The sequence below is a fragment of the Manihot esculenta genome, chromosome 17, assembly GCF_001659605.2.
Source record: "Manihot esculenta cultivar AM560-2 chromosome 17, M.esculenta_v8, whole genome shotgun sequence".
Taxonomy (NCBI): Eukaryota; Viridiplantae; Streptophyta; class Magnoliopsida; order Malpighiales; family Euphorbiaceae; genus Manihot; species Manihot esculenta.
This window is the reverse complement of record NC_035177.2, coordinates 28,527,607-28,550,048: the sequence shown is the minus strand read 5'-3', so window position 1 is coordinate 28,550,048 and position 22,442 is coordinate 28,527,607. Positions and strand designations below refer to the sequence as shown.

The following is a 22,442-nucleotide window of genomic DNA, read 5'->3' as shown; positions in this document are numbered from 1 at the left end:
GTAGTTCAACTTGGCAATCCCACTTGGTCTACCCCTGGAAATCCTTCCCAAGCCAAAAATGCATTTAGCAAGTACCCTTATGCTACGTCTAAGACTATTTCTGAATATAGACCTTGTAATGCAAACTTATCACAGTTTATAACTTTGTTCATATAGACCTTGTAATGTAATTTTCGGTTGCAATTCCAAAAAGAAAAGCAACATTTTTTAAATAATTAAAATATGATGGTAAATAAATTACGTATTTGAAAAATTAAATTATTTATAAATGAAAAATAATTTTAATTTTTATTATTCAATATAATAACAGATGCTTATATATTAATTATTTTTTATCTTTTTATTAAACTCTTACTAAAGTATTATTATAACACTATTAATCTTTTTAATCCTTTAAATATTACTTTTTTTAAAGTTGCGAAGTAGCATTTAATCGTCGATTTTTAACTTTGTACCGAATGCTTCATAAGAATCGAATAAAACTCTCCAGCTCGCATTTGTGTTGGTCTTTGATATTTTCGACAACCACGCGAGCCCACAAAGGTCAAGGGTCGCCTTCGCCATGGTTGCTTTTGACGCCTGAGACCAGTCAGACAACAATCAAAGGAAGACACTCAAGGTGAAGAGACTTAGGAAATTTTGATTTTTATTTTTAATTTTTTTTTTAAAAAAAGTGAATTTTTAATTTAAGTGAGCCTGCATTTGCAAAATCTTACAAATGTATTTTTTTGCATGTACTGCGTCACAAAATAAAATCAGATATACTAAATTACAATAGAACAATACTTGTATACTGAATGTTAAAAGTGATAAATCATATCAATAATTAAACTTTTCTCAATTTCAACTAAACTATCTGATTAGTGTCGAAACCTAAATTATATTTTTTTTCCTTGGACACTGCAAGAATTTCTCAAAGAATTTAACTGCCTATGTCTATCGTACAGTATGTGAATCACCAAATTAGACCCTAAATATAAAGCTGAAAAACTTTTCCCTCTTAGGATCAGAAGTACAAAATTGAAGAAAAAAACTAGTATCCTAAAAACAACTAGATGCTTTGCATCAATGGTCGATGATATCACTAGGAACATCCAACTCAGGAAGAGAATTGGGAGTTGACAACAACAACTAATTTTTTCCAATCCAAGGACTCCATATCTGGGGAAAGGAAAGCAGCCCCAACAGCTACTGCAATGACAGCAAAAGCCATACTTTTTGTGCAATAATGGCCTCGGGATAACTTTCCCAATATCAACTTGCAGTATTTGTCAGCATCCCTATAGAATGACTGGCGAGCAGCATCTTCTCCGTTTGCCAGTGCTTTCTCATTCTATTGGCAAAAATAAACAGAGGATTAGAAACTTTATCATGCCAATGTAAATGTGATTGATCTTTTGCATAGGAAAGCTATTGCAGCGATCAAATTGTATGAGAGCTACTAAAAAGTTTAAGTGACTTAACCTTCTGCCTGAAATTCTTGACAGTTACGCTCAGAGTGTCAAGAGGAGCCAGTTTGACAGAGACCTCCTTCCACTCCTCGGACATTTTTTTAAGAATAGCAATGCTAGCTTCAAGATTCTCTTGGTAAACCTTGTCCTGGTGCCCCAGTTCACAACAAGAGTGAATATGATGAGATTATGGTGATATTAAAAAAAATAAACAGATAAAAATTCAACCATCTTCTATGAACAAAAAGCTCATAATGAGAAGTGGAATAGCTAACCCAAAGCTTGTAGCATTCATTATTCTGGGTCAAACACCAGATACAAATGCCAGCTGCTTCCTTTGATAACTCAGGATTGCCTGTTAAAAACAGTTGATAAAAAACACTCAGTCTTAAGCCTCGTAGCTCCAGGAAAAGAGCACACAAGTGAAAAGACAATCAAATGAAGTCCCATACTTTCTCCTGCTGCTTTAATAGCGAAACTTAGTAACTGCAATGCTACTTGTTTCATTGCTTTGCTCCCTGTGGAACCAGCCAGAGCCACCTCTCTTAGGGTGGGATAGACTGCTAGAATCCTCTCAGTAGCCTGCATAAAACACCATATGCATAGAAAGTAAGATTAATGAATATACAGTTTCTCCAGGTACAGATACTGTAAATCCCAAATATCCACCTTTACAGTAGCTGAAGGCAGAGGGAAGGTTACTCGCAATAGCATCTCAAGTGCAAAAGGTGGCACCAAGCGCTCCCCCTTCCTAACAGCACCACTCACTAAAATCGTACGAGCCTTTGGGTAAGACAAAATTCTGCAAACCAAATACACAATTCACAGATTGAAGAACTAACAAGCAAGGAAAAGAGGAAAAAGTGTAAAACTTGCATACTTTTCTGCTAGCTGCAAAATTATATCCCTGGACTGGGGATTAGAACTTTTGCCGCTCACTATTGGCAAGAGATTATGTGCCCATGAGTATAACCCTACAGTCAAATCTCCTTGAGAGACCTACAAACAACAATTTCATACCTAGGAAAATTTTAAATAAGAAGTGGATAGAACATACAAGATCTGATCCTGCAAGGTGCTAATTTTATGTTGCCATTCAATTACCTGAGCTATCATCCATGCGACAACAGGAAGCTTGTCTTGTCCTTTATACTTTGAACTTTCCCTCAATGTTGGCAATACATTAAGTAAAGCATCAGGCTTTCGTCGCAAAACCATCGCTAGGACCACAAAGATAGCAACCTGCCATTTCACTAATGCGTCAACAATAGACCATGTAAATAGTCTCATATTAATGAATCTACTATCCATACAAAGGGAAAACACATTTAAAGTAAAAATACAACCATAAGCTTGGAAAAATATCCTGAATTCAGTGACAAAAAAACAAGTATCTAGTTCAGAGCAAATCAATTGCTCTATCAAAGAGATGATATTACAAGTCTTGACAATGAATTCTGAATCCAATCATAAAATTTCATTTACTAAGAAATGCTCAACAATACCACAACTAGTTAGTTCTCTTTTTTGTCAATAAATGACCATTAATAACATTGTCTCCTAAATTGATCAAGCTGTATATTTGTATGCAAGTAGTATCATCACAATACTCAAATCAAATGCTTAAAAACAATTTCAACATAAGGTATAATGTTTAGCAAATATCTCAATTATAGATGGAATTTGCAACTTGGAATATCCAAGAAAATCAGAAATGCAAGTAGGTCGACCTCAAACCATCAAACCCACTGAGAAAGGGGGAAAAACAATGCTAAACAGTAAAAGGGGGCAAAAAGAAAGGCAGTAGGAGAAGGAAACCTTCTCCAGTAGCCACTGTTTAACTAAACTTCATAATTGCAAAAGAAAATGAAAACTTATTTTTGTCAAAAATCAAGTTAGTAGTTAGTAGTTAGTAGCATCAAAGAAGTACAGCCCTAGTTTTACATTTTTAAATTAATTTTTATTTAGAAGTTCATTCTCCAAAAATCCAAACCTCCACCAGACTCTTGGAGATAGAAGAATTCCAACTCCAATACATACAGTAAAAATCAAATAAATCTAAATGTTCAAACCCTACGGATCACAGTCAGCAATTGCAGAACATGCACCAAAAAGAAAGAAAGAAAGAGATCATGTTACTCTAATCTAAACTTTAATGATGCTAAATTAGATTTTTTCCCCCTTAATGAGAAGAAAATAGCCATATATTCTCTACACAAAGTTACCTGCGATTTTGACGATACATGTTGCACACCCTTCTTAGCAGCCTTTGTACCAACTTGCTGGCTTGCTAAGTCTGCAAGAATGCTGTCCAAAGACCACAATACAAAGGAACCAAGTGCCTCAATAGAACGTTGGTTAATCCAGTCTACTGATGTTTTATAAACCGCATCAGAAATGTGAGACAAGGGGATCTGTTGGAAAATAAACTAGCGAGTTAGTTAAATGAAATTGCAAAAGCAAAACCTAAAAAGTTCAACAAGTCCACGTGCCAAGAAAAACCTTTTGATTTTCTATATATATATAAACAATCACATACAGCAAGATATTAAAAGAATAAAATTAACACACAATAACATGTAACCAAATCTCAGAATTCAGAACTGTAACTTTCCATATGAACACAAGGTAATAAAATTTATAATTAGTTATTATCACCTTGACACCTTCTCACAAATCAATTAACTATCAGCACAAGTGGAAATAAGCATGTTAACAGACCAACTGAGCACGAAGAAGCACAGTGAGAAAAATAAATTTTGATTAAAGATGGTTAAATTATTAAGTCATGCATAAAAGTTGAACTAGATAAGCATCCAAGAATGGATTCATTAGTTAGAAGTTCCCACAGCAGGATATGCACGGAACTAGAAACCCAAACAATACAATGGTCATAGATACAATAATAAAAGCAAATGCCAGCAGACAAACGATATAATTGTTTTGCTCCCAAAATTCCAAAAGCTAAACAAAACAAATTCCATTAACAGAATCACAAGCTCAGTTTTGAGGATTAAAAAAAAATCAACCTCTTTGCTAGAAGTTAGAATAAAGATAATGTAGATAGACAATAAAAGCTCACAAGTCCATTGCAATCAAACAAAAGCTTTCAAAATTTTCTCGCAGCTGTATTGCAATCTCACAGAATTCTCATCTCATTTCTTCGAGTTTAAAAGAAGAAATAGGCATAAAATCAGAAGAAAACTATCGATAACTTACATCGATCATTTTCGACACAGTATTCTCCCGGAACAACTTCACCCAAGGAAACTGAGCAGAACTCACTGCGGAAAACGCTCTACCGAAGTAATCCGCAAACCTCATGAGCAGTATGTCCTGCTGCCCCTCATACGATGCCTAAACGAATCACAAACCATCAAAACCTCAACTTGTCAATTGTCGCTCCTCTCAAATCCACCACATCAAACACAAAATTGAATCATAGTACTGACCGATATATCAGCTAGAAAAGCGGCGAGATCCGCCGAATCAATCTTTGCGGCTGCTTCTGCCAGAGTCACCTGAGGTTTCTTCGGCTTCTTCTGCTTCACCTTCTTCTCTTCCACCTTCTCATTTCCTTTGGGAAGTGCAGCATCGTCGCTGTCTTCCTCATCTTCGTCCTCATCATCGGATCGATGCTTCGACCTTACCGGAGCTTCAACAGCGGCAATTGCAGCTCTCTGAGACTCGATGATTCGGCGGCGGCGCTCTTCAGATTGCTGCTCCAAGGAGCGGAAGACGTTAGACTTATCCTTGGGGACGACGGTTCCATTGACGTTAACGGCATTTGCGGCGGAGGAAGCAGAGTCCACCTGCTTCTGCTTCCTCTGGCGCTTGGCGTAGGTGACCTTTTGCCAGCCGTGATCTGCGTTATTGGTGATGTGAGGATTGTCGATTTGGTGAGCATCTTTGATCAAGTTGGATTCAAACGACTCCATTTTTGTTCTTATTTTGGAATTAAAAAAAAAAATTTCCCTCTCTTTTACTCTCTTTCGATGACAGGTGCACAGGGAGAGACAGAGATGGAAGGATGGAAAGAGCATATGAGCCTGGAGAAGAAAGTTTATGGAGTTGACTTGGTTTTGACATCAAATTGAGCGCGAAATTACGAGATTACCATAAGTTTGTTGACGCTTGACGTTCGTATTCATTTTGAAATGGGAACATTACTGTGAGATATGTGTATTTTAGAAAATTCATTTAACTCATTTTTATTTTAAAATAATTCAATTAAAATTTTTTATATTTTATAAAATAAACAATTTAATTCTTCTATTCAAAAACTGTTAATTAATTTATTTTAATTTTAATTAAAAAAATAACTAATATAAATATTTAAAATTATAAAAATTAAATAATATATATAAATAAATTATATATATTAAATAATATAAATAATTTAAAACAATTAATATTTTTTTAATAAAAAAATTAAATAATTAAATTTTATAAAAATATAAAAAATTATAATTGAATGATATTAAAATAGAAATAAACTATTTAATTTTATAAAAATTCAGAAATTTAACTTTTTAATTTTAGGAAGAACGTTTTTGTTTTCAAAGATATTTACTGCGTATATGGAATTAAAAATTTTATAAAAATTTAATTTAATTATTTTTTTAATAAAAATTCAATTATTTTTAATTTAAAAATAATTTAAGATAAATTAAAAATTTATATAATTTATAAAAATCCATTTGTGTTCTTCTCTTCCAAAATAAAATCTTGAAACTTCAAAATAACATAAAATGTCTAGCAAATTGAACACTCTAGGCAGAAATATAAAATTTTCATTACTCAAAAATATTAATTTAATTTAATATTTTTTATTTTAATTTGTTAAAAAATATAATTACATCAAAATTAGTTTAATTCAAATAAAATAAAATTAATCAATTAATATAATTCAATTAAGTTTGTAAAAGTATAAATTATTTATTTTTTATTTATTAATATTTATTACTTGTAATTTTTGGAATTAATTCTTTTATTTTGAACTCGTTGGTTGGGTTAATTAGGCCTTCCATCTAAAAATTCACAAACTGTTGTTACTACTAAATACAATTGAAAACCTTTTGAACAAGAATTTCCTCACAAAATACTTTTAGGAAAAGAATATTTTTCAAAATTATATCTCAAAATTTTTATTTTGAAAAATTTATTGAAAACCTCTGTTAAAAAATAAGTTTTTTGGCAACTCTTTTTGTTAGAAATTTTATTCCATTTAATTTTGTAAAACCCTTATTGAGAAAAGTATTAATTTTATATGAATATTTATTAGTAGAGTTTATTTATAAATTTCCTCTCAAACTTGAAAAATAATTATAGGGGATTAAAAATATTAATAAAATTAATATTAAAATTTAATTAATTTAACTTTAAAAATATTGGAACTGGCCATTAATTTTGTCAAGCCTGTGTGTGAATCCACGTGTAGCTGGTTTTGATTGGGGTGCTCTATTGGAAGCCTGTAAACGTAATCCATACATAAGAATGGGCTCTTCTTTCATGATATGGAAGCCCAATGGAGAAACTACGGAGGAGAACCTCTGATAAACCCTAAATGCACTTACTGATCTGATTCCTCGCACCTGCTCCAGTTCATCTTCCTTAGTCGATTGCTATTGTCTATTCGCGGTATTTAATTACTTTTTTCTCCTGTTGCTTGATTCCATCTTTTATTTAATTTTATTTTCCGGCATTTGCAACTATATTTGAACTGACAATTTTGTGAATTCTATAATTTATTTTTTTGTGTTGTAGTCTTGATTGAAGGTAAAAATCTGGAGTTGTTTTGATTACCAAATGGTGACACGGAGAAGAACAAGGCACAGCCGATCAACAATTGTTCGGCCTGTGACTTTCTCCTCATTTGCTCGATCAGTTGCTCATCTCGCCACAGCTTACACAAGCAAGCGTCAAAAGCTTGAAATGAAACTACAAAGATACCTATCCAGTGCACCAGGTATGATTATCTACTGTTTTGTTTTTCTCATTACTATGGGTTGTGTTTTTTGCTTCTTATAGCTTGTTGTCATGTCTAGGAGATGGATTTGTTAAGCAGTCACTGGAAGAAAAGAGTGAAGAATCCGAGTCCTCTGAGGAAGAAGAGTTACAAGTAAGGAAATATTTTTGTCAAAGGTAGTAGTGCAATTTATACACTTTTTTTTTAGTAGGTTTTTTATGGGATTTTATGTTCATCTTTTGAAGGGAGTTATCCAAGCGGATTTTGAGTTCTTTGATCCTAAGCCTGATGATTTTCATGGAGTGAAGGTCTTGCTGCAAAATTACCTTGATAATGAGCAGTGGGATTTGAGTGCTTTTGTAGACCTTATACTGGGCCAGACAACAGTAGGAACCGTTGTTAAAATAGAAGATGATGGACTGTTTGCTGTTGTTACTGCCCTTAACTTGGGAAGATATAAGGCAAGTGATTTATTTCTGATTTTCTTTCTTTCTTTCTTTCTCTTACCCTCCCCATCCCCCCCACCCCCCTTTTATGTGGTCAGTGTTCTTTTATGGTTCCAAACTAATTTATATGTAAGTTTATTGGTCTATTTCTTTTTTTTTTTTTTATCTGTGGGTGGAAATAGTGCAGCTACTAAGCTACCTTAATTTTGTCTGAAGACAAACTTTTCTACCCCAAGGATCTGGTTCTTTGTATTTCTAAGATTAAAAAAAACAAGGGCTGTGCCACCCTGATTTTTTTACACCGGCTGAATATTTAATTCTTAAACTTTTGTCAAGAAGTCTAGCTTTAAGGTGCCTGGTCATGCCAGTTTGCATACCGATTGAATCAAAATGTACTAATTGATAAAAAAGAACTTTGTATATGCAAAATTTGCATGGACGAAGCTATCTGTGAAAGATCCCCAAGCTGAAATCTACTTTGACCAAGACTTTCTGATGACTATGACTATCTCATTTTGTACCTGTCTTATAAGGACATGTTCAGGGTCTTTTCCTATCAAACCTCTGTTGTGAATGCTATGTGATGAGAGTTGTGATTTTAATTTACTGGTAACTAGTGGTTTTACTGAGCAGTTCTTTTATGTTGGCTAATGAATTGCGGGTCGGTTACTAATAGGATCATAAATGTATGATGGAGATCAAGGAGTTCCTTATCAAAGTTTGTCAGGACAAAGATGTAATGGATGATTTGAGATTACTTTGGGATGAGCAAGCACATGGTGTAGGTCTCTTGGTCTCCCAGCGTGTTGCCAATCTTCCTCCCCAACTTTTACCGCCTCTTTATAATGCCCTCTTTGATGAAGTCTTATGGGCTACAGAAGATGAGGTTAGATGAGAATGTTGTGAGGAATGGGTGAGCGTAATAAATGTATGCCTTTCTTCAGCTTGCAAGATTAACTCATCTGGTTATTAAATATTTTTTCATGTTCCATTTTTGTTGAAGCCAACAGAGGAGCTTAGGAAGGCTTTCTGCTTCAAATCCTATTTGATATTTAGTAAAATTTACAAGGTATACCCATTCTAAAATCTACTGCTACATGCTGCGCTCTTACAATTTATTCCTTCAGCATCTATCATTTAAATTAACGATCCCTGTTTCTCTCTCTTGTTTGGAAACTATAGCACAAGAATGCAGACCACAAAAAAGGGAAGAACAGTCATAATGAGGAAGTAATAATATATATTAAGCCTGAAGATGAAATTTTTCACAAGGTACATATTCTTTGATACATCTGCATAATGCATTACGTTTATGCTGTGGCTGCTGCTTAATCAATTTACTGATTTTTCCAAGTACATCTCAGCTTTGCCTGTGGTCCTTCTGTTTTCCTTTGCACTCGGAGCATGTGACAACTCATGAGGCAAGTTAACAATTATGTTATCTTAATGAAGCTGTGTTGGTGATTTACAAAATAATTTCAAACTGAATGCCTGTGATCAGATTAAGTTACTGTTGAAATCAATGCGACTTCTACTTATAAACACTATTGTCTAATTTAACTTCATGTTTCTGGTAAAACCCAATGTCCATGAACTCAGAGTACATAGATATAAGCACCATGTTGCTATATTATTTCACTTGTTTTGCAGATCAAGAATTATGTCGCCATCCTCTCCTATTGACTTATTGCAGCCAAAATCTATTTTATAGATGAAAACTTTATGCTTTTATTCATGCTTTTAAAATGAACAACAGAACTGTTGCTGATTCATATGGTTTGCCGGGGTCCTTATGCCACATCTGGTTTCTGTAGTAGGATGTTAAATCTTTTTGGTTTTGATTGCTATGTTGCAGCTAAGAAATTACAGGTTAATGGGGTTAGTCATGGTTGTTGAGGCAGACAAAGTTGCTAATTTCCGTGAGGAGTTGCACTCTTTGATTGATGAACCCTGATTTCCTGCTAAAGGTGCTTCAACTTCCAAGTTAATGGCCTTCTATTTTTTCTTCTTTGACATGTATGCTATGATTTGTGCAATTCTGTAATGCTAACTTTATCCGTGTTCATAGGTTTTCTAGCGTGTTGAAGTTTTGATTTCTTCCTCTGCTAGGAGCGAAAAACCGGGTTGAGGAGGGGTTTTTTTTTTTGGGGGGTGGGGGGTGGGGGGCATTTATGACAAATATTCAATCTTTAAGAGACAAATTTATTGAAAACTTCAACTTGTTAGATAGGTATGCTAATATTTATTTCTTGGGATTCTTATATGATTTGAATTATTTTTCTTTCCCTTTAATCTAGCTTTTTATTTTCTTGTATTGCATCCATCATGTGTTCACTTTGATTTTATTGCAAAGTCAATGATTGCTAGCAAAAAATCTTTAGTGCAGTTGGCTGATACCCTAAGCATCTAGCTCCTTACATTTTTCTTCGGTCGAGAAGAAAAATAAAATTATCATCTCAGATTTTTCACTTTTCAGTTTAGATGGATACCTATTTTTTAGTTGGGTTGGTCGAATTTTTTACTGAGTGAATTGAGATTAAACGAGTTAAGACCGTCACTGGACCACTAGTGTGGTCCTTCCAAGCTGATGCCACTGCCACCAGTGTGGTCTGTCTCAATGACTTTAGTGGTTGATAGTTCTACGCAGTTCAGCCTTAATTACTTTACAGATCAAAACATGTCTCTTCAATTGAAACTAGGGCTCTTTTTAACCTATTTTTATCCAAGAAAGATCCAGAACTTTTGGGTCATCATGTGAGTGCCTGCTGTAGTTTCTGAACTCTTGAATTCAGGATACCAAATGTCCAAATACCAGCACTTTAACTGAAACAATGGCATTGGTTTATGTTATGTCGCTAGCAAGTGTTCAGTTGTGTGGATTGGAGTTTTCAAGGATAATTCTGCTTATACACACTAGACTTCCAAGTTTAATAGACTCGGTAGAAACGAGTACGAAGACAATAGTTAAAGATTCTCATAGCCCTTTTACATGTTGATGGAAGAACAATAAGACTCCTGATAACCATGGCACTAGTAGAGCAAGGTACGATCTACAAAGAAGTGAACACTTGGTGAATAACGTGGTTTTTAGAGAACCAAGGGGAGTGCAGGCTCTCAGAGTCCAATGTTAAAGAGATGAAACAAGGGGTAGATACTTTCACATTACCACATTAGGAAGGTGAGAATTACCAAAAATTTCTTTTAAAAGTTTTTTGTTAGATGTGGTAATAAGTTTACGAGCGTATTCTTTGTTTGGGTTGCACGAATCTCTAACAGTAAATCCAGTCAAAGAAGTGCAGCTTATTGAGTCATAAATACATTAGATTCAATCACTTTCTTATAGCTTTCAACCCTTCTTCCTCCCACTTCAAAGAGATGAAAAACCATTTCTTACAAAATCATTCAGTAGCCTTTTAGGCATTGAAATAAAGTACTCCCTTCAATGATCACTATTATTTTGACCACAAAAAAGTAGAGCAGATGGGGGGTCCAAACTCACATGCATAGACATGTGGGTGATGTTTCTACAAGATTAGCAAATTTTACAGCCCAAAATCAGATTCTCTTGAGGGCAAAACAATCCCTGCTTCAAGGGATCCTTTGCTTATCTCTGATGAGATTGGGAATTAATGCATGGGGCCCTAACCCTAAAAACCTTTTTTATCTTGCATTCGAGTAAATGGGTATTAATGAGGTGGGTCAAAATGGCGTCTGAAACTATAAGAGTGTAGGCAAAATGCAAAGGAGGGGACATCATGCACATGCTCGGAATTCAGTACATCACTGTTTATTGTCTCAAGTTGATCCATGAAATACAAAGTTGGATATGTGCGAGGATTATGATATAAAAACGGTGATTTTATATAAAATGAATTATATATAAAAAAGAAAAAGTTAGTATAAAATGAATAATGAATTTTTTTTTTAAAAAAAATTCTTTTATTAAAGTGTTGGGAGTACGAATTTGTCATTGAATATTTGTACGGTAATGTAGAAGATTAAAAATAACCATTTAAATACATTTTTTATTTTAAAATTAAAAATAATAATAACCAGACCCTAAAAAATAAACTTAATTAAGAACTATTTGCATGCTTCATGGTCATTATTCAAAAATTAAAAAAGAAAGATAATCACTTGAAGGTTTCGAGCTAAACTCTTTTGTAAAAACAAAAAAATCTTTATATATATATATTGTAAAAATTAAAGTGTTTATAATCAAGATATATTAAATTTAATTATAAATCAACATTTCCCCCTTTTTTTTTGTAGAAGTGGGTTCATTGCTTCTAATTTTAGTCCATTCGACTGTTCTATTAATTTCCAATAATAGAGACATCAATGTGTAGTGATTTTTCTAATAAAAAAAAAAGAGAATTTCGAACGTGACTTTTTAATTAAATTATATATTTATATTATATAATAACAAATTTAAAATATTTAAAATTATAAGAAAAATAGGAGAAGGGTTCACTTGCATATGGTCAAAAGTGCTGAACCATAGGATAAGGAAGAATTATTGCTCATTTGACATCATTACATAGTAGATGTGAAGGTCCATTCACATCATCATTACAAGTGATTTTATTTTTAATAGCTGTTGCTACAGACATTGGCCCCGACAATTATGAACTATAGTTTGGTCTTTGTCCAAAAAAATAAGTGAAATTAATTAAATAATTCGTCTTTATTTTTAAATTAATAAGATTTTAAAAAATATAACTGAAAAAAATAGTTAATTAAAAATTAAAAATAAAAATGTAGAATTTTCTTTTTTTTTTTTTTGGGGAAAATAGACCTTTTTATTTGCTTTCATGAAGCATAATGGGAAACTTAAAGTGCCTTTTGGTTAGTGTTGTCCAATCACATTGCTTTGCCTTTTGGAAATGCTTACCCTCACAACCCCACACTCAGCCATCACCAAAACACTTGATTCATATATTCCTAAATAATTTTATTTAATTATCATACTAATTTATTACTTAATTTTATTTTGAAAAATTACTTTATCAATTTTTATAGTTTAATTATTTATTAAAATTTAAAAATTACTTTCTTAAATAAGTTTGTATAGTATTTTTATTATAATATAAAATGTGAATAAATTAATTTAAATATTTTAAAGGTACCATAAAGTTGACATTATTAATTGGGGGGGTCCTGCTACGTACCTGGATGACTCATTGTGTTAGCAGCTCTATCATTCGCCACGTGGTTTGCTTCTTTTATTGCCTGCCCAAAAATCATTAATTAAAGCTAAATTTAGGAAAATGATAAATTGGGATAATAATAAAATAATAGCGCGTGAATTGCAATCCCTAGCAATTTGGTACTATTGCAGTTATTGGGACGGGGTCTTCCATCAATGATTTGGAAACACTGCTTTACAGCTGGGCTGTTTCGCCGTTCGTCTAAAAACTAGTATACTATACCCTCGTCATAGCGCGTGAAAACACGCATTTTTAGGTATTTTTAAGAAAGAGATAGATTCTTATCCCTTTTATTTTTTCATATATTTTTTTTAAAAATATTTTTTATTAACTTTTAATTATATTTATATTAAACGCATTAAATTTTATTTAAATTTTAAAATATATTTAAAATTTCAATTAAAAAAATAAATATTAATATAATATTACTTTAAAATAATAAAAAATTAAATAATACTATAATAATTAATAATTTAGAGACGGTCAAATATAAACTATAATTTAATTATTATAGGATAATAAAATATATAATTTAATTTTATATTTTTTAAATTTAATAATCAAGCCTTAACATTTTAAAAAGTATATAAATTTGATTCCCTGTAGGTTATCAATTTCCTTTATTGCCGGCGTAGGTCTTCATATAACTGCAGATAAATTTGTTAAATGAGAAAGTCTTTTTCATGGAATTATTTATTATTTATTATTTATTATTAAATCATTCTGGGTGCACCGAGATCGGCAATTTAATTTTAAATATTGGCAATTTGATGACAGTCCGTTAAACTGTATTAATTTTGTAGGATATTCATACAATTCGATGGCTACTTAATTATTAATTATTCGCATTTCCTCTTAATTTATTCTATTCTAGATTTGCATTATTGCAACAGTAATAGATTGGAATCAAAAGAATGTTTTTATAGTAATAATTAAGATTATAAATGTTGATTTCTACTATACCATAATCTCAAACGGGGCCGTTTAATGCGAATCACCACCGAAGGTAAAAGTAAAACCGGGGAAACTGGAAGGAACCGGTGGAACGGCCTCCGCACTCTTCCGGTCCAGTCAAAGGCAGGGTGTGGGGCCGTAGGTGTAGGGGGTGGGGAAGTTGTGGGCCCGGAAATGAACTGGAATAGAAAAAACATGGTATAAATCAATGGGATGTGGAACCCTCGCGTCTTACAGCCGTACCTAGGCTCGTTACCGAGTCAGATCATGTGGCACCGTGAAGCTGGTTTGGGACCTTCGTGAACGTTTGCTGTCACGTGGAGCCTTCGTGCCAGTGGCTTTTTTTCTTCTTAATCTTTTTTTTTTTTTTAAGTAATTGGAGATTCTATAGCTTCAACCGCTCACGTGACGACTCTGATTTTTTCAATTAAACAAACAAATCACCACGCTAATAATCATAAAAACACTAATAAATATTATTTACTAACGAAAATACTTGAGGAAAATAATAAAGAATAAATCAAAGACATGTAATCAAACTTGCTTCCTCCATCTTAAAATTTTTATCCATTTTATCTTTTCAAATTAAATATATATTTTTTATTAACTTTTTAATATATTCTATTTAAAAGATTTATATTCTATTAATATTAAAAAATATTTAAAAAAATTTATTAAAAATAAAATAAAATAAAATAAATTATAATAGTTAATATTATAGAAGATTCGCTCAAAGTAAAGAGTTATTGTCATAAAACTAAACTATATGGTAAGATTTGATGACAATTTAAAAAAAAAAGTTCAAACAATTATAATGTTAAAATCTAAAGAGAGAAATTTTAAAACATGTCTCTTTTAAGTCAGATAAGACCTAAATTTTTTATTATTAATGGTTAAAATCTAACATATTTTTTTATAAAATTTTTAATCATTTTATCGATAAAAATTATTTATCAATAAACTGATTACATTATCATTAAATTATTAAAAATATTATATTTATATTTATATTTTTATTATATAAAAGGAGAATAATAATATAAATAAAAAATATGTTATTTTTTCATATAAATACTCTCAAATTCTTCGTTCATTATTTTTTATAATTTATTAATTTAAATGTCGAACAAGCTATTTTTGGCACTCAACAACTCATTTTTTATTTATTATTTTTTTTAATTTATTGATTTAAATGTCAGAATAGTTGCAGTTGGCATTTATCAATTCACTTTTTCTATCTTGCAGGATTAGTATAATTTTATTTCAGTCACGTCATCATTTTATTTTCAACAATATCACTAATAAATTTATATATTAATACAATATAAAAAGCAAAATAAACAATACTTTTAAAACAGCTACAAAATAAATAAAAATTATAAAACAGAGAGTGTAGTATTTTTTATTTTATAATTTATTAGTATTATTTTATTTTTAACAATATCACTAGTAAATTTATATATTAATATAATATAAAAAAATAAATAATAATTTTAAAATAGCTAAAAACTAAATAAAAATTATAAGACAGATAGTATAGTATTTTTTATTTTATAATTTATTAGTATATAAAATTAAGATGAAGGTATATATATATTATTGAATTTCTTTTAATATTAGATTTTAAAAAAAAATCAAAACTTCTGAATTTTTAGTTTCAGTTAAGCCTGTTACATATTTTTATGAATTTGATAATATATATTTGTTTTATAAATTTTAACAAAAATGCAGTTAAAAATTAACTCATCAATTGACAAAAAAAAAAAACTTTTTCCTATGATTGTTAATTATAGTAAACCTTTTTAACTTTATTAATTTGTTTAAGATTAACAAATTTATATTTGAAAAAAAATATATATATATCAGAATTGAATGCTGTAATTAAAAGTATTATTTTAATTTTTTTTCTCCCCTTATTTTAATTTTTCTTCTCTTTCTTTCAATTTATATTTAATTCATATTTTTTCAGTTTATCTCAAAGTCTAATAAATGGAAAATAAAATCAAATATTTAAATATAAAACATAAAATAATAAATATAATTGAAATAAGTCGTGAATATGAATTAAAATAATTTTTTGATTTTTAAATAAAAGAATAGCTAATATCATCCAGTTAAATTAATTACTAAAGATTAAAATTAATATGAAAGTTGAAGTATTAAATTGATAAAATTAAAAAATTTAGTAAAATTAGAAAAAAAATATATTATTAATTATTCCACTTTTTTATTACATAATTTTGAAAAGAACAATACAATTTACAGATCAAAATGCGGTTATTATTAAATTACTAATATTTTTAAGGTTTATATATATATATATATACTTATTTTTCTAAATATTAAATAAATTCAATTTTAAAAATATATTAAATTATTTTTGAAATTTTAAGAAATTTATAAATAAATTTTTTATATTGAAGTATTTTAGATTTTTTATAATATTTAATATTTAAATTAAATTAATTAATAATTTTTTAAAATTTTAAAAATACTTTAACATTATATTTTTTTTAAATTGATGGGAATTAACAATTTTTTATAACGGAATTTTTCTAAAATGAACAATTTACAAAGAGGAAAACGTTGGACATTGACGGCGGGGCCGCTGCAGTCATGTGGTCTCCCTCATGTAGGGACATGCCTGACATTTTATATTTTTAAATCAAATATAATTCCACGCGCTGAGCCTCTACCGTCGTTTTCAGTTTTTACTGGTTAAGCAAACGGGATTCGCCAGTTTTTTTTTTTACGATGGTCAACATCTTAAGGTAGATATTTTTCCTTCAATTTATTATTTTAATTTACATTTGCTAATAATATTGTTTTAATTTTAAAAAAATAAGTAATATTTTCTTCGCTTTATAAAATTCAATTACTTTTATTTTTAAATAAAATAATAAATATTATTTAATTTTCACTCTTAAGAATTAGTTTTATATTAAATAAATGTCTATATTTGTATAAAAAGATATATTAAATTAGGCAAAAATCCAAATTTAATGAAGTGGAGACAGAATGAACTTTGTTGACTAAACAGGGCAGCAACTATAAATTGCAGAGTGATTTTACGCTTTTGTGCATGTCAACCCTTTTTTTAAATTTTTACCTTCCCATCTTATAGCGCAGTAATCAGTTTAGTCAAAATCCCATTACAAGCATTAAGGCCATGTTTGCCTTTTTGGCTTTAAAAATACTCTAACTTATATATTGCTAATTATATATTTTTTTTAAAAAAGAATAAATATAATTTTTTTTTTCATCTTATTATTTAATTTATTTTATCGGGGCTGAGCCGCGGTTGATTTTGGGAGTCTGATGGTTGGTTGGAGCTTGAGCCCCATCACGAGCCTTTTCTCTCTGTTTTTTTTTTTGTTTTTTGATTTACTGAAATGGTTATTCATTGTTAAGTGGGAAATTATATATATTTTTTATCTGGTAGGAAATGCGAGTCCCAATCCCCAATGTGCAGATTCCTCACTCTCCCTCACCTATTTGCAGAAGAAGCCCCCTTTGGTTTTTGAGCACCACCACTCACCACTCTCGATCTCAGAAACCCATATCCTCAAGCAAAACAGAGGAGATCGAGATCCAAATCATGAAAAGGGAACACCCAAATCTCTATCCTAGATTAGACCCAGCTTCTGCTGGCAGTTCTTCTTCTAGCTATTCGGCCATCCCACCTGCTAATCCCAATACCAGTACTGATACTTCTCGCAAAGCCGAGATGTGGGAAGACGAAGCTCAAGTTGATGGCGGAATGGATGAGCTTTTGGCTGTTTTAGGTTACAAGGTAAGGTCGTCGGACATGGCAGAAGTCGCCCAAAAGCTTGAACAGCTAGAAGAAGTTATGGGTCTTGTACAAGAAGATGGACTTTCTCATCTTGCTTCTGAAACTGTCCATTTTAATCCTTCTGATCTATCCACTTGGCTGGAAAGTATGCTTTCTGAGTTCAACCCAAACCCCAATTTTGATTCTGTTGTGGCTGCACAGCCTTCTTCTTTAGATGATTCATTTTTCGCTCCTCCTGAGTCTTCCACCATCACCTCTATCGATTTCGCCGACCATGTCAATCAACAACAACGGCAAGAGTATCAAAATACCAACAAGCACAACGGTCGTGGAGTGGTGTTTCATGAATCTTCATCTTCTGATTACGATCTCAAAGCTATTCCTGGTAAGGCTGTGTTTGCCCAAAATCCTCAAATTGATTCCTCCTCTTTCTCATCTCGAGATCCCAAGCGCTTAAAACCCACAACCACGACCACAGACCACCTGTACCCAGCAACGGCAGCATCATCATCGTCTTCAACCATTGTTGGTGGTGGGGGTGGTGGTTCTTTAGGTGTTTCGACTGAGTCAACTCGTCCTGTTGTCCTGGTTGACTCACAAGAGAACGGAATCCGACTCGTTCATCTCCTAATGGCCTGCGCCGAAGCCGTACAAGAAAATAATATACCTATTGCGGAGGCCCTCGTCAAGCAAATCGGTTTCTTGGCCTTTTCTCAAGCCGGAGCGATGCGTAAAGTCGCTGCCTACTTCGCCGAAGCCTTAGCTCGCAGAATCTACAGACTCTATCCTCAAAGCCCTATGGACCATTCGCTCACCGATATCCTTCAGATGCACTTCTACGAAACCGGCCCTTATCTCAAATTCGCTCACTTCACCGCTAATCAAGCAATTCTCGAGGCTTTTGAAGGGAAAAAACGAGTGCACGTTATTGACTTCTCCATGAACCAAGGGATGCAGTGGCCTGCGTTGTTGCAAGCTCTCGCGCTCAGACCTGGTGGTCCGCCGGCGTTTCGTTTAACCGGGATTGGACCGCCGTCTCATGATAACTCGGACCATCTTCAAGAAGTGGGTTTAAAATTGGCTCAGTTGGCAGAGACAATCCATGTTGAGTTTGAGTATCGAGGATTTGTAGCTAATAGTCTAGCTGATCTCGATGCGTCTATGCTCGAACTCAGACCCAGTGAGTTCGAGTCCGTTGCTGTTAACTCAGTTTTCGAGTTGCATGAGTTGTTAGCGAGACCAGGCGCCATTGAAAAGGTCCTTTCGGTGGTGAAGCAGATGAAACCGGAGATTGTTACCATTGTTGAGCAAGAAGCGAACCATAATGGTCCAGTTTTCCTGGACCGGTTCACTGAGTCATTGCATTATTACTCGACCATGTTCGACTCGTTGGAGGGATCAGTGAGCAGCCAAGATAAGGTGATGTCAGAGGTGTATTTAGGGAAACAAATTTGCAATGTGGTGGCATGTGAAGGGGCAGACCGAGTTGAGAGACACGAAACCCTCAATCAGTGGCGAACTCGTCTGGGTTCTTCCGGGTTTGTGCCGGTTCACCTCGGGTCCAACGCATTCAAACAAGCAAGCATGTTACTGGCCCTATTTGCGGGCGGAGATGGGTATAGAGTGGAAGAGAATAATGGGTGTTTGATGTTGGGATGGCATACACGGCCGCTGATTGCAACCTCAGCGTGGCGGCCGGCCAGCAAATAAGCAGTAGGTGACCGAGTCAGTAAAACTCACCGAGTCAAGTCAGGCGAGTGATGTTGAGAACAATTCAAGTTCACCAAACCCTAGTGGGGCTGTGTGTGTAGTCATGTGAATGCTGAGCTGGTAAATGGGTAAAAAAACCTGAGACCCACCACTCTCTGTAGTGTCTCAGTCTCTTCAGTGTATTTTTTTTTCAAATCATTTTCACTTGCCTTTTGTTTAGGTAAATTTTTTTTCTTTTTTTATTTTGGGCTTTTAGGTGAAAAATCTGTTTGTTATTTTTAAGGAATGTGTATTTATATATGAATATATAAATTTGTTGGTAATAACTAATACAAGATAAAAAGGAAAAATAAAACCTCCTTTTTCCTTTTATTTATCTTGTTTTAATTAAGGTTATTAATATTAATTTATTTAAAAATATTGTGAACTTTAATAAAATATTATTTAAATAAATAAAGGCTTGAGAATTTTAGTAATTTTACAAAATATTAATAAAATAATATAAGGGATATAGTATTTTATTTTTATAATAAAAGTAATAATTAATAGTAACTAATTTTATTGATAAATATAATATAATATTTATTAATTTAATTATAAAAAATAAAAGAAAGGGGAAAATAGAAATAATTTTATTTAATATGAAAATCTGCTATTGGAGGTTGTGGTAGTGGAATTTGTTATGGAGGGAAAATTAAAATGGAGGATCCACTAATATAAAATTATTGTGTTATATAATTTAATTATAGCTAATGATTTGAATTTTTTTTATAATAAATAAAGTGTAATTAAAATTAAAATTTTATTAAATATAAAATAATTTTTTATTAAAATATATTATTATATATAAAAATCATTTTTAAAATAATATTGTAATTACTATTAAAATATTACTGTTATTTAACTTTAAAATGTAATAGTAAATATTTTAATAATAAAATAAAATTGAAAAGCGAATATAAAATTAAGAGACCGATGATATAAATTCCAAATACCTAAGTGGAATTATTTAGCAAGAAGTTGAAATCCTTCCTTTCCTGCCAACTTTGCATATAAAGAGAGGCATGTGAGAATGTGGTCTTACTTAGGACATGACATATGAGAAAAGGGCAATGATGATAATAAATAGGTTTACATTATTAATTCAGCCCTATAACTAACTACTACTACTCCTACTTCTACCAAAATTCCACAAAACTACAATGGCTGCAGCTCCCTCTTTTTATTATGCCAGTAAACCAAAACCACATTCATCAAAATGTTACAAACATCTCTTTTCTTAACTTGTATTCCATTGCCAAAGTCCTTTCCTTTTTTATGCTTCTTACTATTCTCCCCCAATGTATTCCACTTTTCTTTCTTATATCATCGCATCACTCATCATTTCTTCTCAATTATTTTTTACCGAAAACAAGGATATTTCATTAAAACCAAGATAAAAGTGCAAGACTTAAAAAAATATAAGAACAATAGTAAGTTCTATATCAAAAACAAATCCTAAATTAGTGAGTCTCTAAGACTCAAAATAAAATAAGTCTAGTAGGAATAAACTCTACATACCCGATAGTCCTATCTCTCATACCCAATTTAAAGAAGTTAAAAACACCGCTTGAAAAGTTAGAAGGAACCGACCATCGAAAAAATGGCTACTAGGGCTGTAGAAGCAAAGCCCCATAATAATAGCCAAAATCTTGGTCTTTAAAAGCATATATTGACTATCGAAAGAGGAGATATAGCCAACATCCAAGACTTCTATAGAAGAGAAATCGGCACCTAAACTAAAACACTACATGCAACTAGATCTGGTGAAAGATGAAGAAGACGCTAGTGACAGGAAATCACTTCTTTACAACTTGCTCATCTTCTTACACACCCCAAGTTACTTTCTTTCTTTTTTATTTTTTTTGATACGTAGAAATATATTATAAGATTGTAACAAGCAGCAAAACTAAGCTAAAGATAACCAGATAGGATCCTGGGGAAAACATAAAAAGGATACTTGATGCCAAAGACCCCATTTTGATAACCTATCGGCCATAACATTAGCCGACAAGGAATCTGACTGAAAGAAAGATAGTGAAAGTACGATAGTGAAAGTACGACGATATAGTTGAGATAGTATAAATTGAAGCCGTAATACCCGGCTCGGTCAGGCATCGGAATTCCTACCGTCCGGTGGAATCTCGGATGTCGGATTCGTTTTGAGGGGTATTGCAAGGGAAACTAAAGTTTTCTACAAGGTTTTCTAACATGGTTTTAAGTGTTTTATGGTTTTGAAAGGAAAGGAAATGAGTTTTGAAGAGAAAAGGTCAAGGAGGGAAAAACAGAGGTTCGGCCGCCGAAGGTATGTTCGGCCGCCGAAGGTGGTAGAGTTTGTGCCCCCGAAAGCTAGGTTCGGCCGCCGAAGTTGGCTGAGTTGCGGGCGCAAGTTTGGCTGCCGAAGATAGTTGACCAAGCCACCTATAAAAGCCCCTTAGGTCGGTTCAAGAGGTAAGGTTTCTTCCTCTTCCCACCCAAGGTGAGCTCATGTCCTCCTTGAGATAAATTCATGGTTTTTGCAAGTTCTTGCATGGTTTTTAATGAGTTTTATCCTTGTTTTGAAGAGTTGTGCGCTTTGAGCAAGGTTTTGGAGTTTGAAGCTCTTGAAGCTTGGTTTCTCCATGTTTTGAAGTTAGGATCACCCCAACTCTAGTTCTTGAAGAGGTATGTGTTGATCCTTATGTTTTATGGTGTTTTAAGCAAGTTTATGGAGGGTTAAAGGGTAGGTTTGCATAGTTTGCATGAGTTGTGCATGAAGGGGTTTATGCATCCTTTATGCCTTTGTTTGCTATATGTGGTTATGTGATGTTGTGTGTGGGAGTTTAAGGGTGTTTAAGCTCCTATATGTGTGTTTAAGGGTTTGTGCATGGT

The 22,442-nt window shown here is 32.3% G+C and overlaps 3 protein-coding genes across 6 annotated transcripts; 2 read left to right on the top strand and 1 right to left on the bottom strand.

Annotated features, from left to right (window-relative positions):
• Positions 1-765: 765 nt before the first annotated feature.
• On the bottom strand, positions 766-5,468 carry LOC110604664. 2 transcript variants are annotated; one of them, XM_021742923.2, is made up of 10 exons: positions 4,904-5,468; positions 4,671-4,808; positions 3,677-3,865; positions 2,556-2,693; positions 2,332-2,450; positions 2,121-2,253; positions 1,904-2,033; positions 1,727-1,806; positions 1,465-1,599; positions 766-1,333 (listed from the first exon to the last, which is right to left on the bottom strand). In XM_021742923.2, the coding sequence occupies exons 1-10, from the start codon at positions 5,387-5,389 to the stop codon at positions 1,100-1,102; spliced, it is 1,782 nt and encodes a 593-aa protein (XP_021598615.1). In that variant the 5' UTR covers positions 5,390-5,468; the 3' UTR covers positions 766-1,099. The 2 variants fall into 2 exon arrangements, with proteins under 2 accessions (XP_021598615.1, XP_021598616.1); XM_021742924.2 differs by lacking the exon at positions 3,677-3,865.
• Positions 5,469-6,948: 1,480 nt separating this feature from the next.
• Positions 6,949-10,151, top strand: LOC110604556 (protein BCCIP homolog). Of its 3 annotated transcripts, none has more exons than XM_021742783.2 (10): positions 6,949-7,091; positions 7,218-7,419; positions 7,499-7,572; positions 7,665-7,880; positions 8,542-8,751; positions 8,869-8,934; positions 9,048-9,137; positions 9,230-9,286; positions 9,721-9,832; positions 9,934-10,151. In XM_021742783.2, the coding sequence occupies exons 2-9, from the start codon at positions 7,260-7,262 to the stop codon at positions 9,817-9,819; spliced, it is 972 nt and encodes a 323-aa protein (XP_021598475.1). In that variant the 5' UTR covers positions 6,949-7,091; positions 7,218-7,259; the 3' UTR covers positions 9,820-9,832; positions 9,934-10,151. The 3 variants fall into 3 exon arrangements, with proteins under 3 accessions (XP_021598475.1, XP_021598476.1, XP_021598474.1); XM_021742784.2 differs by having other exon boundaries at positions 9,721-9,848; XM_021742782.2 differs by having other exon boundaries at positions 9,721-10,151.
• A 7,307-nt stretch (positions 10,152-17,458) lies between these two features.
• Positions 17,459-19,730, top strand: LOC110605206 (DELLA protein GAIP-B). The gene has a single exon (XM_021743601.2). The coding sequence runs from the start codon at positions 17,475-17,477 to the stop codon at positions 19,530-19,532; it is 2,058 nt and encodes a 685-aa protein (XP_021599293.1). The 5' UTR covers positions 17,459-17,474; the 3' UTR covers positions 19,533-19,730.
• Positions 19,731-22,442: the final 2,712 nt, after the last annotated feature.